At 38.8% G+C, this 17,710-nt stretch overlaps 1 protein-coding gene across 6 annotated transcripts in view; it reads right to left on the reverse strand.

Annotated features, from left to right (window-relative positions):
- The window catches only part of clec16a (C-type lectin domain containing 16A), a 225,896-nt gene that overhangs the window by 128,495 nt on the left and 79,691 nt on the right, over window positions 1-17,710 (reverse strand). For 4 of the 6 annotated variants that reach the window (XM_072268938.1, XM_072268937.1, XM_072268942.1 and 1 more), the window contains one exon: window positions 7,150-7,378. In XM_072268938.1, the coding sequence (XP_072125039.1) occupies window positions 7,150-7,378 (229 nt within the window). The remainder of the gene's footprint in view (window positions 1-7,149; window positions 7,379-17,710) is intronic. The other 2 variants (XM_072268940.1, XM_072268939.1) reach the window with 1 other exon arrangement.

The raw sequence follows: 17,710 nt of genomic DNA on the forward strand, positions 1-17,710 counted from the left end.
TTTTGTGGTGAAACAGCAGTGTTGGCATTGGCAGCTGGCCACCCTACATGGTGGCATTCACTGTGCCAGGCCAACAGCTGTTTCTCTCCACAGAAGCTGCTTGACCTGCTGTGTTCCCAGCATTCTCAGTTTATATTCCCAATTGCCAGTATTTTTCAGTTTTTTCCTCTTTTGCAATTTCTGGGAAGTTCTGAAACAATTTAATTTTTCTTTCCAAAGATATTGCCTGTACTGCTGGGTTTCCCAAAATTTGCCTTTATCTCAGATTTCCAACAAATGTTTTCTTCTGCATTTTCATTTTATTCTGTTTCTCTGTTGTTCTACTTACACCTGCTGCAGACAGATCAGATTCATTAACAGATACTTGCTACGCCATCACTCAGCCAGCACTATTCTGTAATCCATTTCCTCTTGGTCTCCATCCAGTTACGAACAGCTCCTTTGTCCTTCTTCATTCATGCAACTTAAAACAAAATTATTTTCTGATGTTTGCTAGTTCTGACTAGTCACTGGGCTGAAACATGAAGGACATAGAGGTCTGTATCCTCATCTCTTTTTCTTTGCTCAATGTTATTTCAAAGCAGCCAACCTAGATGAGCATGTCACCACCATCAGAGATGATCATAAAGTGTAGAGAACAGTGTACCAAAAAGGTGATCTTGGTATTCCTAAACTGGAAACCACGGACGAGCCATTCCCTACTGAAGTCCCATAGTGTGGCATTCAATTCAAGAAATAATCTTCGTAAAGCTATCAAGAGAAAATACCCCAGTCCAAAATTGAGTTCCAAATTTTACCTAAAATTCCTTGTCTTCACCTTCCAGTCAGACAAGCTTTCACTACCTACAACTGGATCCTACCACTAAGCATAGATCATCCTGTTTTTGGAGAGATCATAATATCCTGGATATAGTAATTATTTTTCCCCAACACTCCTTTTTTTTAATCCCGTTCTTGGGCAATCACAAAATCCAACTGCCAGCAACTCCAAATGTGCTACCCAACACTGCAAACACTACGTGAAATAGCATACACACACACACCATCTATTCCGTTACACTGTACTCATTTTATAGGTTTTGGTCTTGTTTACATCGGAAATGCCAAACCCAGGTTAGGTTACCACTTTGTTGAAGATGTCCGTGGAAGCTGACCACACATTGCAGACCATCATCACTGCTGATCCATCAAATGAAGCTGCTGTTGTCAGATTACTTGACAAATGTGCAGCCCTGAATGAATAGCAATGGCCTGCATAATTAACTGTGGGAAAATCTTAATTAAACTCCAAACCTTTACCACTTACTTTGACCCTGCTACAGCTATTTCTTCAGGTGCTTTACCATAAAATGCACCATTCAATTTTATTTCATGGTCTGTACCATTAAACCTGTACTATCAACCTAAAGTGCTCTAAAAGTTAATTTCTACTACTCATAGAATCACCTTTCTGCGACCTGTTTGAAAATCACAGACTCTTACTTCATAGTGACACCAGCAGTTGAGGAATTTATTCCCTTAAATTCCAATTCATTCCTTTAAAAATTAGGATATATTGTGGAATTTGATCTGTCAGCAATAGATTACTGACGTGATGCATTGAATGGTACATGGCACGAAAATATTCTCGTGAAGACACCATATCCAGAGACATTACAGACAATGCCAGACATCTGTAGAATTTAGAACCACAGAACTGCAAAATAAATAGTTGCTATTTAATGCCAGCTTACTCAATTTGGCAAAGTTTGTGTATTCATGTAATAGTATAATTTTTTGAATTAAATTTTTAAATGAAAAAAGTAACTATCATCAGTGCAACTTGAGTTAGAGGAAGTACAGGAGCCTGAAGATGCACACTCAACATTTTAGGAACAGCTTCTTCCCCTCCACCATCAGATTTCTGAATGGTCCATGAAGCCAAGAACACTACCTCACTATTCCTCTTTGCATTATTTCTTTTTGTAACTTACAGTATTTTTTGTCTTGCACTGTACTACTGCTACAAAAAAAACAAATTTCACAACATATGCCAGTGATAATAAACCCAATTCTGATTCAGTGATTGCACCATTGGAGATAAAACGTAATCAACGGAAATTTGCAGTGTGTGGTGAGAATGTTCACTGGAGTTCCAGCAGTTTACAGGAATATTCATAATACACAACACCCACAGCAAAGTGAAAAACAGTTAAAGGGTATCTCTAGAAAGCTAATGTGTTTGTTTCAACTGAAAGCCACTCAGTATTCCAGCTATCCAAAAATCAAAACTAATAAAGGGATTTACATAGATCCCACATATGCCTATATCAGATAGGTTACCAACATCCCATATGGAAGTCATTGTCAACACTTCCGTACACGTTGTAGTAACTCAGTGTTGACTCCTTTCTAAGATAGCCAAACCACACTTGGTTATAGAAAACAATAATCTGATTTTAGATTCAGCATTACACCATGAGGATGGAAAGTTTTAAATGCTTAATTAAAAGTCAAAGAAAACCTTTGTTGCTAGTCTTCTGAAATGCAGAGCAGCTAAAATCTTAGGTACTAATATGAGCTTCATGCTAAAGAGGAATTTAATCAACACTAGATTCTATCATTTGCAGATCTGTCTATCCTCAATATGTGGCATAAAATATTCCAAATTGAATCAAGTGACTGTTTATACTTGACTACAAGGGTGAAAAGATGGTACATTATACATCAGTGTTATTTTGTTATTTCATATGCATGCATTTCACAGCAAAAGCTTTTTGTAATATATCATTGAAGGATCAACAGAGGATTCAAACTACCATCATTCATGTGGTAAATTACCAATCTCATCTCCACAGTTTCATAGGTTGCAACCACGTCACAGATAGAAAGCAATGAGCTAAAAGATACTTTCAATGCTCTTAACCCTTGTATTTGGGTACAGGTCAGTCTGGAAACAAATACCGATCCAGGTTGTGCAACTGGCAATAGTAAGCAGCAGCAGAATAGTCTCCAAATAATACAAACTCAGCAGCTGTTTAATCTGTGAGACTTAAGTATTTTTGTATACTGTATAAAATAATTAGACAATATGCAAGTTAATAAATGAAAATGATTGCTAAAGAAAATAGTTCTTTCTATAACTAATTGCCAGATATGAGGTGCTCTGTTGATTTCACATTAAAACTTAAGTGTTCCTAAACTTATGTACCTAATAGATATTGCAGATTAGTCAACAGTACCTTCAGATTCACTTGACCATCTTGAACCAGTTGAACCGATATACCAAGGAAAAAAGAATTAAGTTTTAAGAACATTTATACCCCACTGATTGTTGATAATGGATGCTGAAAGCAGAAATAAGTTTAAAAGTAGAGGCTGAAGATGAAATTGCTCCAACTTTTGCCCCATTTCCAACCCTCCCTGCAACCCACTCAACAAATCTAGACTGAATCTCCCTCATTGTCCTAAACATCCAGAAATTATAGCAATGTAAATGTAATGAAGCTTAAATAAAAACAAGTAGATATTAGCACAAAAAGACAATGTAAAACTAGTGGCAAACAAAATCAAATGCAGACTGTAATTAAATACAAAATGTGCAAACCCATCTCAAAAGTGAATTAAAGAAAACATGCACCAAATCTTTGAACTGAGCAGATATACCCAAATATAGAAATAACCTCACTTTCTGCTAATGTTTATAGAAACATGTACAAAGAAGATTATTTGTGCAAAAAGTGACAACATGCTTGTCTTATGTTAAGTATCTTACAATTAAAAAGCCACAGGACGATGTTTTATATCTGAAATCCGCCTAATCACGTAACAGCTCTGAACAAGATCTTTAATATTAGCATTTTGTCTTGAATTCATTAATCTATTTCTGCTGGAAGTTTCTTGAAACTTTCTAAATCAATACTGAAATAGTTTAAAGGGGAAATTAACTGTTATGTGTAAGGATGAGAAAAAGGAATGGCAAAGATGCAGGTGAATGGTGGAACAAGGTGAAGGGCAAGGTGGGTGGGTCAGGGAAGGGAGATGAAGTGAGAAGCTGGGAAGTGATAGGTAGAAAAGATAAAAAAGCAGAAGGGAAACACATGGTTTCACCTTAAGCGATTAAGTATCTTCCAATCTTCTATCTTCAATATTTGGAAAAAAATACTAGCGTCCTAGCTACAAGAAGTTCAAAATGCCACTGATGAACACAGGGAATCTACATGTTTAAAGGCCATGAAAAAGTATGGTAACTTTTTGTGACATTTTAACTGTTCATTGTTGCTGTAATATAGAAAGGATATCTCTTCTGAGGAGAAATGGTACTTCTTTCATACTTTTACTAACAGATTTGCTGAAAAAATTAATTCGTAATTTCTGATTGCACTCTCCCCGCCATGGGCTTACCTCCCACCAGCTTTCAGTATGGTTTTATAGGGATAAGAAGAATACGTTAACACATTAAGGGGAGACAGAAAAAATCATGTCATTAAGGAAATCAAACGATATGAAGGTACCACTCAAAGACATACAACTTAAACCAGAAAAAAAATTAGTAGAGGTCCCCAGGGGTTTGTGCAAGGTCCATTGTCACTTGTTATCTATATCAATGATTAGGATGGAAATATGCAAGTCTGCAGGTAACACTAAAATAGGTATTAATGACAGTGAAGATGATTATCATGATTTACAGAGGGACCTTGATCAACTGGGTACGTGGACTGTGGAATGGCAAATGGAGTTTGATTCAGATAAGTGTGAGGTGTTGGATTTTGCTGAACAGAAGGGTACTGGGGTCTGTCATAGAACAGAAGGACCGAGGAGTACAAGTACATGATTCCCTGAAAATGATATCAGACGTTGACAGGGTGAAGGGTTTTGGTTGCATCTGGAATATTAAGTTCAGTTTCGGTCACCCTAGTAGAGGAAAAATACTATTAAGTTGGAAGGAATGCAGAAGAGATTTATGAGGTATGTTACCGTGACTGTGACTGAAGACTGGGGGGGTAGAGAACAAGTCATTTCTTGCTAACTTGATTGACTTTTTCAAGGAGGTGACAAAAGCCAAACCTAGTGTTGTGGATGTTGTTGACATGGATTTTAGTAACATTTTTGACAAGGTCCCTCATGAAAAATACATCCTGAAAATTAAGATGCATGGGATTCATGGTGACTTGGCAGTGTGGATTCAGAACTGACTTTACCCACAGAAGAAAAAAGGTAAAGGTTAATGGGACTTATTCTGGCTAGAGGTCTGTGTCTAGTGGTGTTCTGGAGGGATCAATCCTAGGACCTCTGCTGTTTTGTGATACATAAATGAAGTGGATAAGAATTCAGATGGGTGTGTTAGTAAGTTTGCAGATAATATTAAGATTGGTGGTACTGTGGATAGTGTCGAAGGCTGCCAAAGGATAAAGCAGAATATACTAAAACAGTTGCCGATATCGATGGAGAAATTGTAGATGGAGTTTAACCCAGCTAAATGTGAAGCAGTGCATTTTGGGAAATCAAATATAAAGGGACAGAACACTGTTAATGGCAAGACCCTTAACTGTATTGATGGGGGTGATTTTAGAGATGTTTAAAATCATGGAGGTCATTGCAGTCTTTTTCATTGGGGTGGGGGAATCTAGGACTAGAAGACACAGGTAGGAGAGGTATTGACTAGGAACGAGAGGGAAACTTTTCACTAAGAGGGTGGTCAATATATGGAATAAGTTGCCAAAAGATATAGTTGAGCCAAATACATTAACAGCATTTGAAAAGGTACTTGGACGGGTACCCAGATAGCAAATATTAGAGATAAAGGCCAAATGGGGTCAAATGGGACCAGATGGGAAATCTGGTTGGCTTGGACCAGTTAGATCAAAGGGCCCATTTCCATGCATATGGCTCTAACTAAATATCAGAAAAACTCCACGCTGATGCGCATACACTCAGTGGCCACTTTATTAGGTAACACCTGCTCGTTAAAACAAGTATCTAATCAGCCGATTTTGTGGCAGCAACTCAATACATCAAAGCATGCAGACGTGGTCAAGAGGTTCAGTTGTTACTCAGACCAAACATGAAAATGGGAAAGAAATATGATCTAAGCATCTTTGACTATGGAATGAATGTTGGTGCCAGACGGAGTGGTTTGAGTATCTCAGAAACTGATGATCTCCTGGGATCTTCTGGCACAACAGTCTCTAGAGTTTACAGAGAAAGGTGCGAAAGACAGGAAACAAAAACATCCACTGAGCGGCAGTTCTGCGAGCTAAAATACCCTATTAATGAGTGAGGTCAGTGGAGAATGCCGGAGTGACAGTAAAGCAACAGTAACTCAGTAAACATATGTTACAACAGTCGAGTGCAGAACAGCATCTCTGAGGCCTTAAGGTGGATGGGCTACAGCAGCAGATCACGAACATATACTTAATGGTCACTTTATTAGGTTTAGGTGGTACCTAATAAAGTGGCCACTAAGTGTATAGCAAAAGACAAGCACACAAATCAAGCTTACAAAGATATATGAAAAAGGAACCACACATCAAATAGCCAGAGGCACCACAACAAACCAGCAAAACAGATCAAATAGATTTTTAATAATATGCTTTTAAATGAAAAACACAACCCACCATTGCTGCAGATAAAAAAGTGTCAGCAGTAGGACATAATAAATTATTTTCATGTAAAAGTAATGGAACACTGAACTTGAAGGAAGTAGTATTTCTCTGATCATTCATGCTCTCAAACTCTATTACATTTTGACCAGGACAAACTAATCTTTTGGTAATTAGGCATCAGTAACTTTAAAAAATATGCTATGATCTTCAAATATTTTCCCCCTCTTTAGATCCTATTGGTACATGTCTATCTCAAAAATAATATTTCTTGGTGTTGCTCTTGAGCTACAACAGGAGGGGGACTGAGAAGTTTCACAATTATATTGGTTCCTTTAGTTTATTTTGTATCAGTTCAACGAGACATATTGAACAGGCATAGTCCTCCATTTTATCAGTGACTCCTTGAAAATGTAAGTTACAACAGGACATGAACAACATGAAAGTAATACTTCTCAAAATTAGTTAGCTTTAAAAATGTCTATGCACTGAAGCAAATATATTGCATAATCACTGGATTGTAGGAAAGTGAGGGAACCACCAGTCGTCTTGTTCATGCAACACTCACCTTCAGTCTCCCCACTTGTCTTGATGCCTTTTGCACTAGTGTCTGTACCTTTCAGCTTTTCAGTGTCATCTTCCTTTTCCTCTATGCCCTTCTCTTCTTCCTCCTCTTCACCTACATTTTTATAGTTTGGTCTCTTTTGCACTCTCTTTCTTCCCTTGTGTCGACTAATCTCTAAAGATCGTTCCAACGTTTCTACAGGTTTCGTGAAACATCGAATGCTTGAGGACATCTACAAAAATGAAGTGAAAATAATATCAAAGGATGCCGTGAAAGTGCTCAAATGCCAGGTTAAAAAAAATGCCCACAATCTACTATTCTTTTATTGAAAATGTGAGGGCATAGAAAAGAGGCATTTTCCGCATTGTTATCAATTGGCATTTTGGCACAAAGACGGTTTTGTTTAAAAAATAATAATAATATTAATCTATCCAGGACTTTGGTAATAATGCAGGAAGAATGGTTAACCAGTATGTATAATGGTATCATCTACTACTTTAACAAATACGGCAATCCACTTTATACAAGTCCGACCATCTCCATGAATTGACAGAAGCCTTGGAATAACACCATAAAGCTTCTCACCAATATTCCAAGTTTATGCTAATGTTGTGAAACATTTACTAATTTCAGAAAATACAAAAGGAAAAGTTACCCAAGGACAAACAAAGCAGAAAATGACAGCTATTAATGCAACCACAATTATGCGGAGTACTCCAAAAATAATCCACAAATGACAAAACAAAATCCATTATAAGTGAGGGACTTTATTCTTAAAATAAAATAGTACCATATACAGTTTTTGTTCAAAAATTGCCCCATGATTACAGTCACTTTTTTTCTTCTCCGGTGAAGAACAGGAATACTATCACCACCAGTAAAATCACTGTCACTAGCCAACCACTGGAACCACTAAAATGCGTTTCCCTACTCCACAGAGTGACATGTTGCGCTCTGTCCAAACGAGAGAACCCAAGCTACCCTTACCGTGTTTCTCAGAAGCTAAGTTCAAGCATGCAGTGAGTCGGAGTTCACCACCCATAAACAGTTTGCAAAAATCAAAATCTATTTTTGATTTTGCAAAACTAATAAATATAATTAATATTGAACACAAATTGTGTCATATAGATAATCTATTTAAAATGTATTATTGCGTAGACATGGTGTGAAATTACCATATCAAAAATAAACAATTGTTACAATTATGCATTTTAGTGGCAATTAACTAACAGCCTTAATGAAAATGTCTGTCATCTATCCAGGCTAAAGTGATAATTGTCACTGACTCTCTACAAAGGCTATTGTCATGTGGGCTTGCATTACCTGGATTAGTATTGCCTCTTGATATGAAAAATGCAAAAAGATTTGCTGCAAAGATTATTCAAATACCATTTAATAACTGGAAGAGTATAAATATGTGTCTAAGTGACTAACTGTCCTAAGTTCCTGTGTGGGAGCACCTGGTCTCTGCTCAGCACCTACCCTCAATAGCAGGGCTGAGATGACAGACTCATTTGTGTGGAGAATCACAGATGTAAAACCACATCCTGCAACAACCCATTCAACTAGATGTGGAACAAATGAGTTTTAAAACAGAAAAAAAAGCTCCAGTTTTGTGAATTCGTAATCAAGAAATGGGCAAAAAGAAGAAATGGAAGTTGGTGCTTGCCCAAGATCAAGTGTCTGAAAGCTCGTATAAAAACTTTAGAAGCACAGTAACCTGAAGTCACTTATTTCAAACAGTCCCCAGAAAAGTACCTTAACCTAACTTTAGGGCACACTCTACTTAGTCATGAATAAATTTATATTTCAGATGCCAACATTTTTTTAAAAATATAAGCAACAGTCCCATAGAGCCAGAGTTGTACAGCACAGTTGCTCACTATTATCCAGGCAGAACATTTTGCTTGTCTACTTTAATCATATTTGCCTACATTAGTAACCATATTCTATGCCTTTCCTAGTTGTGTGTCTGTCTAAAGCCCTTCAAACATAGCAGATGTATTTGATTCTACCACCTCTTCTGGCACTGCGCTCCAGATAGCAACTGCTCTCTGTATAGAAAAACCTAACCCTTAGATCACCTTTAAAACTCCTACCTCTCACCTTAAATCTATGCCCTCTTGCTTTTGATATCCTACCACAGGAAAAAGATGTTGACTATGTACCCTTAATTAGGTGTCTGCAATCTTACTATATACTTCCATCAGTTCACCCCTTAGCCCCCTTTGCTGCTCCAGAGAAAATAAGTTTACCCCATCTAATTTTTCCCATAACTAAAGTTGTCCAATCCAAGTAACACCCTGGTAAGTCTCCTCTGCATCCTCTCCAGTGCAATCACATCTTTCTTAAAGCTTGTTGATTGATGCAATATTCTACAAATCTTCTCTTGCCATTCTTTGGCACCATGCCAACTTTAAGAAAACCAGCTAAGAATATGGATTAAGAATAGCTCAGACTCAAAATATGCACGGTTTATGTAAGTAGTCCTAATCAGAAACCAGCGAAAGCAAGGTAATTACCAAACTGTTACTAATTCTGGTGTTAATGGGTGGTTACAGTTAAAAATGGCCTAAACAAATTATTTCATAATATATTTAGGAAAAGGCTAGGTTTAATCTTCCATGAAGAAAAAAAAAAGCCACACAAAGTGTCGATCACGTGTGACAGGTTGACCAATACCACTTATCTATATTTGCATGTGCGGTGTAACTAACCATATTTACTTGGCATACGGTAAGTAATTTTGTATCTCTATCAGTATTGGTTTGATCTCAAGAAGTTTACTGGTAAAAGAGAGTTATAACAGTAAGTCTGGTGCTCTTTACAGGAAAGAGAAAGTAGGTTACAAGCCCAATGCAGGTATAATCATACCACACATCAATTATTCAGGAAACAACTGGCGACACTTCGCACCAAATAGGAAGAAAGGTGAAATCTACAACACCCAACACTGAAGAGAATGGTGTCATTCTACCTCCACAAAACAGATATTAGCAAAATGGTACTGAGGCAAGAAATGGTGCAAATTTAATTTTATTTTCAAACACATAATCAGAAAATTTTTTTTTAAACAAAGGTAGGTCCAATTTTCCAAAATAAACCCTTAAAATTACAGAATAAATCTACTTAAGAAAGTTAATGAGAATTTCTTAATTCTTCATAGCACATTAATCCCAAAACACTGAATTCTACTGATACCTTAAGAACTCAAATGTGATACGTTTTTTAAAAATTATGAAAGGGAAAGAACCCATGCAAAAGATCACTTCGTTTTGCTTTGCAAACTAAGAAATTAGCTCTACGCTTATTCTGGCTTTGTTTTTTTTTTCTGAACTACTTACCATAAAGTTGATACTTCTCAAATTAATAATATATTCATTTTATATTAACTATTCAGTAACCATTAAATAAATCACTTATCAATGAACAATAAAAATAAATGACAGTATGTCATACCATTTTAATCAATTAGGGTACAAAAATTTATCACGCACATGCAAGAACGCTGAGAATATGGTATCAGATTAAAGTTGGGCAAGGATACCTCATCCCAATTTCCACTTGCAATTCCCCAAATTCATGTGTTCATTTGTATTGAACAATACTTGAAATAAGTACTAATAGCACTGTGTGAGACTGGCATAGACAACCAAATGAGTGTCTTGGTTGCACCAGAAACAAGGTGGCCCAATCCTGAAGACATAGCCACTGTGCTGGTGTTGGGAGAGTTTGTGAGCTAATCAACACAAAAGACAAACCTGCGCAAACTATTTCTCACCAATGTACCTTTAGCAAATGCAAATATGCATAATAGCATAACAACATAATTCTGGTTTAAGATAGTACTGGTGATGCCCAGAGATGACAAACACAAAACAAAGGAAAATACCATATACCTTATTCATAGAACTTAATTAATAACAATCAACGCTAACAACACCAACAATGAAGAGGCAAGCAAAGGATGACAGAGGGTGAGCAGTGGCAGAGACACAGGTGCAGGCAAGGCATGGTCGTGGTAAGCAGAGTCGGGTTCAAAACTAGCGTCAAGGCATAGTTGTGGCATCCCTGAGAGTGAGGAAAGTCCCTATGTCTGATCAATGCCATGCTGCATTGGAAAGGCCGAGTACAGGCCAAATCGTGGTGGCAGAGTCCAGGCCCCAGATCCAAATCCAAAAGTGAGGAACAACCCGACGTTTAGACGATTTAAGCGCCGGGCCAGAAAGTTGCGACTGGGGCAAGACAAGGGCTAGTTCTGCTCGTTGATTCACAACATTTTCTCAGCTCTACTCTGAAATGCAGTGCCGGCTGCCTGACTTCGCATCTGTGGTCTTGTAACGCTTACTCGGCTTTGCAATGAACTATAGCCGTTGCTTGCGCTAGCTGCAGTGATGCTTGGCTTCATGTCTTTTATAAAACTCCAGCTCTGAAGCTACAGCTTAGTTTTACTGTTTACACAATTTTTTTTTCCCTCTCTCAACACATTGGGTGTTTGATGGTATTTTTCAATGGGTTCTTTTGGGGTTTCTTTGTTTTGTGCCTGCCTGTACGAAGACAAATCTCAAAGTTATATAATGTATATGCATTTTAAACTTTGAACTCAGCATTAGTGGAAATGACTTGTGCACAATCCTTTAAAAAGTTCCATCATCACAACAGGTACACGACTGAGCTACATGGTATAAGCTCAGGACAAAGCTGGCAGTTCAAAGACAAATGATCTCAAGGTGCTAGTCCAGCAGCAGCAATGAACATTACCACAATCAAACTTGAAGTTCAAAAGTAAACTTACCATCAAAGTACATGCATGTCCCCAAATGTACGTGTTCATCTGTACTGAACAATACTCGAAATGAGTACTGATAGCAAGCACACCATGGGTGACTCTAGCACAGACAACCAAAAGTGTCTTGGTCGCACCAGAAAGCTAATATGCTGAGTTTTGGTTTCTTGCGGGCATACACAGTAAACCCAAAAAACACAAAAGAATCAATGAAACACTAAGTTCAACTGGAGACAAACAACCAATGTGCAAAGGAAAACCAACTGTGCAAATATGAAAGAGAAAATAATAAAGATAGCACCAGAGGTTTTTGCAGACCAGGGCAACACCTTCCCAGCACACTGGCCCCTTTCCAGTTTGCTTATCTCTCTAATCGATCCACTGATGATGCAATAGCCTCTGCTCTCCACTATGTCCTGTCACACGTGGAAAATGGGATCTCATATGCCAAACTGCTGTTTATTGACTTCAGTTCGGTGTTCACCATCATGCACCAAAAACTGGTGAGGAAACTGTCCTCACTGGGTCTCAACACCTCCCTCTGCAATTGGATACTGGACTTCTTAACAATAAGGCCACAATCGGTCTGCATGTGCAGCAACGTCTCTTGTCACATTATGCTGAGTACAGGTGCTTCCCAAGGCTGTGTGCTCAGCGCACTGCTATTCACACAGCTGACGCGTGACTGTGTCGCAGGATCCAGCTGAAACCTTTTCATCAAGCTTGAAGATGACACAAAAGCGGTTGGCCTTATCAGGAACGATGTCAAGATGGAGTACAGAGTGGAGGTGGAGCAGCTGGTGGATCGGTGTGAAAAGAACAACCTAAGCCTGTATGTGGAGACGACAAAGGAAATCACTATGGACTTCAGGAAAGTGAAGACGGACCATCCCCCTCTGCGAATACATGGCCCCTCCGTAGAGAGAGTTAAGTGCATCAAGTTCTTTGGGGTTCACATCATGGATGTCCTCACCTGGTCCCTTAATATCACCTCCCTGAAGGCACAGCAGCGCCTCCACTTCCTAAGAAGATTGAGGAAAGCAAGACTCCCATTACCAATCTTAATTACGAGTACCATTCAGAGCATCCTGACAAGGTGCAACTCCATCTGGTACAGGAACAGCAAAGCATCAGACTGCCAGTCCCTACAAAGGACTGTGAGAATAGCTGCAAGGATCACAGGGGTCTCCCTCAATCCAGCAGAGACATTTATTAGGAGTGCTGCATATGCAGGGCCCTTACTGTTATTATGGATCCCACCCATCCATCCAGCATCCTCTTTGGCTTTCTACCATCAGCCAGGAGACTACGATGCATAAAACAAGAATGGTCAGGATAAGAAACAGTTTCCTCCCCCAGGCCATTTGGCTTCTAAACTCCCAGCTGCATCGTATTCAAAGTGGCACCAGTTAATCTGTTCTGTACCTTCCAATATTTAAAATTAAAGCACTTTACTTTGTTATTTATGTATGATTCATTTGTAGATTTTATCCATACTTTCAAAAGTTATCATGTGTTATGTGTACTACTGTGTTTTACACCCCAGTTTGAAGAAACTTTGTCTCGTTTCTATATAGTGTACGGTTATATACATTACATGCATGGCTATTGTTAAATGACAATAAACTTGACTTGACTTGACTTAATAGTTGAGGGGCAATAACCGTTCCTAAACCTGGTTGTGTGAGTCCTGTAGCTTTTCCCTGATGGCAGCAGTGAGAAGAGAACATGACCTGGGTGGTGGGAGACCCTTATGATGAATGCTGCTTTCCTGCAAAACTGCTGCATGTAGATGTAATCAGCGGTGGGGAGGGCTTCACCCACGATGGACTGGACTATATCCATTACTTATTGTAGGATTTTCGTCTCAAGGACACTGGTGTTTCCAAACCAAGCCGGGGTGCAGTCAATATATTCTCCACCACACATCAATAGAAGTTTGCCAAAGTTTTAAATGTCACACTGAATCTTTAAAACCTTCTAAGGAAGTAGAGGTGCTGCCATGCTTTCTTCGTAATTGCACATGTGCTGGGCCCAGGACAAATCGTCTGAAATGATAAACACTATGGAAGTTAAAGTTGTAGACCCTCTCCACCTCTGATCCCCAAATAACGATTGCTCCAGTTTCCTCCTCCTGAAGTCAATAATCAGCTCCTTGGTCTTACTGACATTGAGTGAGGGGTTGTTGTTGTGGCAAAACTACATGGTAGAGTTATTGACCATTGGTATGGTAAAGCATGGTATTGACCATTCTCCAACAAGACAGAGTGTAATTATCTACATTCAGCATAAAACAACATTACCACTGCCGATAACCTATACCCACCATCAATATCTTGGAAGGGGATGGGGGATCATCACTGACTAGATACTCAACTGGAACAGCCCCATAAAGGCAGTGACATAAGATGCAAGGTGTCATAAGGCAAGTTACTCACTTTCTGATAGATCAAAGCCTTTCTATCATCTATAAGGTACAAGTCACGAGTGTGATAGCATATTCCCTACTTAAGTGCCTTCCTCAGGCACTGCTGCTTCCTCAGGGCTCGCAATGCATGAGAGACTCTCAATATCATACAGTCTCCTCTTTCCCATGCGTTGAAAATATCCTGATCAAGGCCTCATTGACAATTCCAATACAAAAGAATGCAAGAGGGTGTAATGAGCTGTAAACACAATCTAGTCCATCACAAGCACAGCACTCACCACCGTTGACAGCACCTACAGAAGACAATACTTCAAGAAGGTGGCCTTTATTATCAAGGATTCCCCACCATTCCAGTCATGCCCTCTTCTAGCTGTCAAAGTCAGGTAGGAGGCACTGAAACCTGATGGAACCACCATGTTCAGGAATAGCTTCTTTCCTACAACATAAGAACTTAAGAAATAGGAGCAGGAGTAGGTCATCTGGCCCATCGAGCCTGCCCCGCCATTCAGTAAGATCATGGCTGATCTGTCCGTAAACTCAGCTCCATCTACCTGTCTTTTCCCCATAACCCTTAATTCCCTTACTATGTAAAAACCTATCTAACTGTATCTTAAATATATTTAGTGAAGAAGCCTCAACTGCTTCCCTGGGCAGAGAATTCCACAGATTCACCACTCCCTGGGAAAAACAGTTTTTCCTCATCTCTGTCCTAAATCTTCTCCCCTGAATCTTGAGGCAATGTCCCCTAGTTCTAGTTTCACCTACCAATGGAAACAACTTTCCTATTTCTATCTTATCTATCCCTTTCAAAATTTTGTATGTTTCTATAAGATTTTCTCTCATTCTTCTGAACTCCAGAGAGTATAGTCCCAGGCAACTCAATCTCTCCTCATAGGTTAATCCCTTCATCTCTGGAATCAACCTGGTGAACCTCCCTCTGCACTGCCTCCAAAGCCAGTATATCCTTCCTCAAGTATGGAGACCAGAACTGCACACAGTACTCCGGGTGCGGCCTCACCAATACCCTGTATAGTTGCAGCATGATCTCCCTGCTCTTGAATTTAATCCCTCTAGCAATGAAGGCCAACATTCCATTCGCCTTCTTAATAACCTGCTGTATCTGCAAGCCAACCTCTTGCAACGAGGTTCTTGAATTGACCTGTGCAACCCTAACCCTGCCTTAGCAATGGATCATGACAGATCACCTGTTGCATTACCATTGACTTGTCTCTGATTGTGTTGTTTCTTTTTGCACTAAGATCTTGTTTTTGCAGGATCTCTTGCCCCCCCCCCTTACTTTCTTGTGCAAATTACATTCTCTGTTGTTTGCACATATGTGCCTGAGATGCTGTAGCCAGCAAGCTTTTTTATTTTAGCTATACCTTACTGCACTTCTGCATATGACAATAAGTTCGTCTTGAATTGGGTCATGCGTCAGCGAATCCCAGAAATCAGTGAGGATGACACATTTCTTCAAGAAGCCTTGGAGCAGATCATTGAATATTTTCCTCTATCTGCCCAAAAATGACAGAACTCAAAACCAAGAATCTGTTTCTTGAATTCAATATTGGGCATGCAAATGACACACTTCCAGTGAATGAGCACAGCTGCAACAACACCAGAGAAGCTTAACACCAGCCTAGACAAAGCAGACTGTTTGACTGGCACACTAAACATTAATTCTTTCTATCAATAGCCTGTAATCTCTACTGTATGCACTATCTTTAAAATTCCCTGAATTATCTTGTCTAGGCAACAGAGATATCACCTTCCAAACCTATTAACTCTATCAATGAAGAAAGGACATATAGGGTCCCTTCCAAGTAACACAGCATCCCTAATTTGGAAAGATATCACCATTCTTTTGTTGCTGCAAAGTCTAAATGCTAGAACTCCCTACTGATAGAGGGATATTGGTTCTGCCAGCAACAATACAATGCAATAAATTAACGTAAGGTTTTTCTTAAAAAGATAAATATCTAAAATGAAAAACAGTCAACACATGACTTGATGTACCAAAGTTAAGATTGTGAAAGACAATAAGAAATAAATTTTAAATTGACTGTTAGGTGTTACCAGAAAAAAAAATCTAGAACCAAAACCTCTCACTCCTGCAGTGGCTTATCATGCATTCACAGAATAATCATAGATTCGCAAGCTAGGAAGAATCTATAAAAAGGGACTTAATGTTTCAAGTAAACTTCCTTACCTTAGAACTAGAAAATGTTAGTATTTTTCAAGTTGAGAAAAAGACAAGAGAAAAAACAAAGGAAAAGGTCTATGATAGAATGCAATGCAGAAGTAATTAAACTGCAGATTATTAGAGCAAGGTAATAGTGGGTAAACAATAGAATGAGTACGAAAAAGAAAAATGAGTATGGAGCTAATGCAAAACGGCAACCCAAAATCAGCAGAAAATAAAAACAATGCAGTAAATCTGAGAATATTGCAATTGCTAACCACCTAAATCTGTGGAATTTAAATATTGCACCCAAGCAGGTGTAACATGCCATTAGATAAGGTGTTGCTTCCAAAACTTAAATGCAGTTTTATTGGAAGAGGTAAGGAGACCAAGGGAAAGAGTCAGAGTGAAGCCTGACTGAGAAAAATAATTAAGATAAAAGAGACTACAGATACTGGAATACAAAATAAAATTCAAAATGCTGGAAGAAGCATCCATGGTAGGAAAAAGAGAAAACCTGCTAACACTTACCAGCCTGTTACCCACAACCCCTCTGATTTTTGAATAATTAAAGATTAGCTTTATTTGTCACATGTACATCGAAACATAAAGTGAAAGTTATCATTTCGTATCATTAACCAGTCCTTTGAGGATAGTGCAGGGGGCAGCCCACAAGTGTCACCATGCTTCCGGTGTCAACACAGCATGCCCACAATTTACTAACCCTCACCCAAACCATGGGATGAACCCAAGCACCTGGAGGAAACCCACGCAGTGGGGGGGGGGGTGGGAGAAGGAGTTTGCCTCTTTTGTCCCTTCCTCACTACTGTTCAGGGTTCAAGCTCTTTTGAGTTAAAGAGTTTATTTGTAGTTATTTTATTGCAGTTCACTCACCATTAGGTTGACTAAACATCCACTGGGTGACCACTTTGCCGAAAATCTTCATTCAGTCCACAGACAAGTAGACGAATAGCATCTACTTTCATGTTCTCCACATCACTTTCCTTTAGCCCTACTGTCCTTAATCTCGCATGCAATCAGGCATGTTACAGCCTCCGAGACTCAACACCAAATTCAATCATTTCAGATGATCCTCATTATTAGCATTTCCCTTTATTTTCAGCAATCAAGGTTTTTCTCTGCTTTTCAAAATCTCAGATAATTATTT

This window comes from Mobula birostris, chromosome 9 (assembly GCF_030028105.1).
Source record: "Mobula birostris isolate sMobBir1 chromosome 9, sMobBir1.hap1, whole genome shotgun sequence".
Lineage (NCBI taxonomy): Eukaryota > Metazoa > Chordata > Chondrichthyes > Myliobatiformes > Myliobatidae > Mobula > Mobula birostris.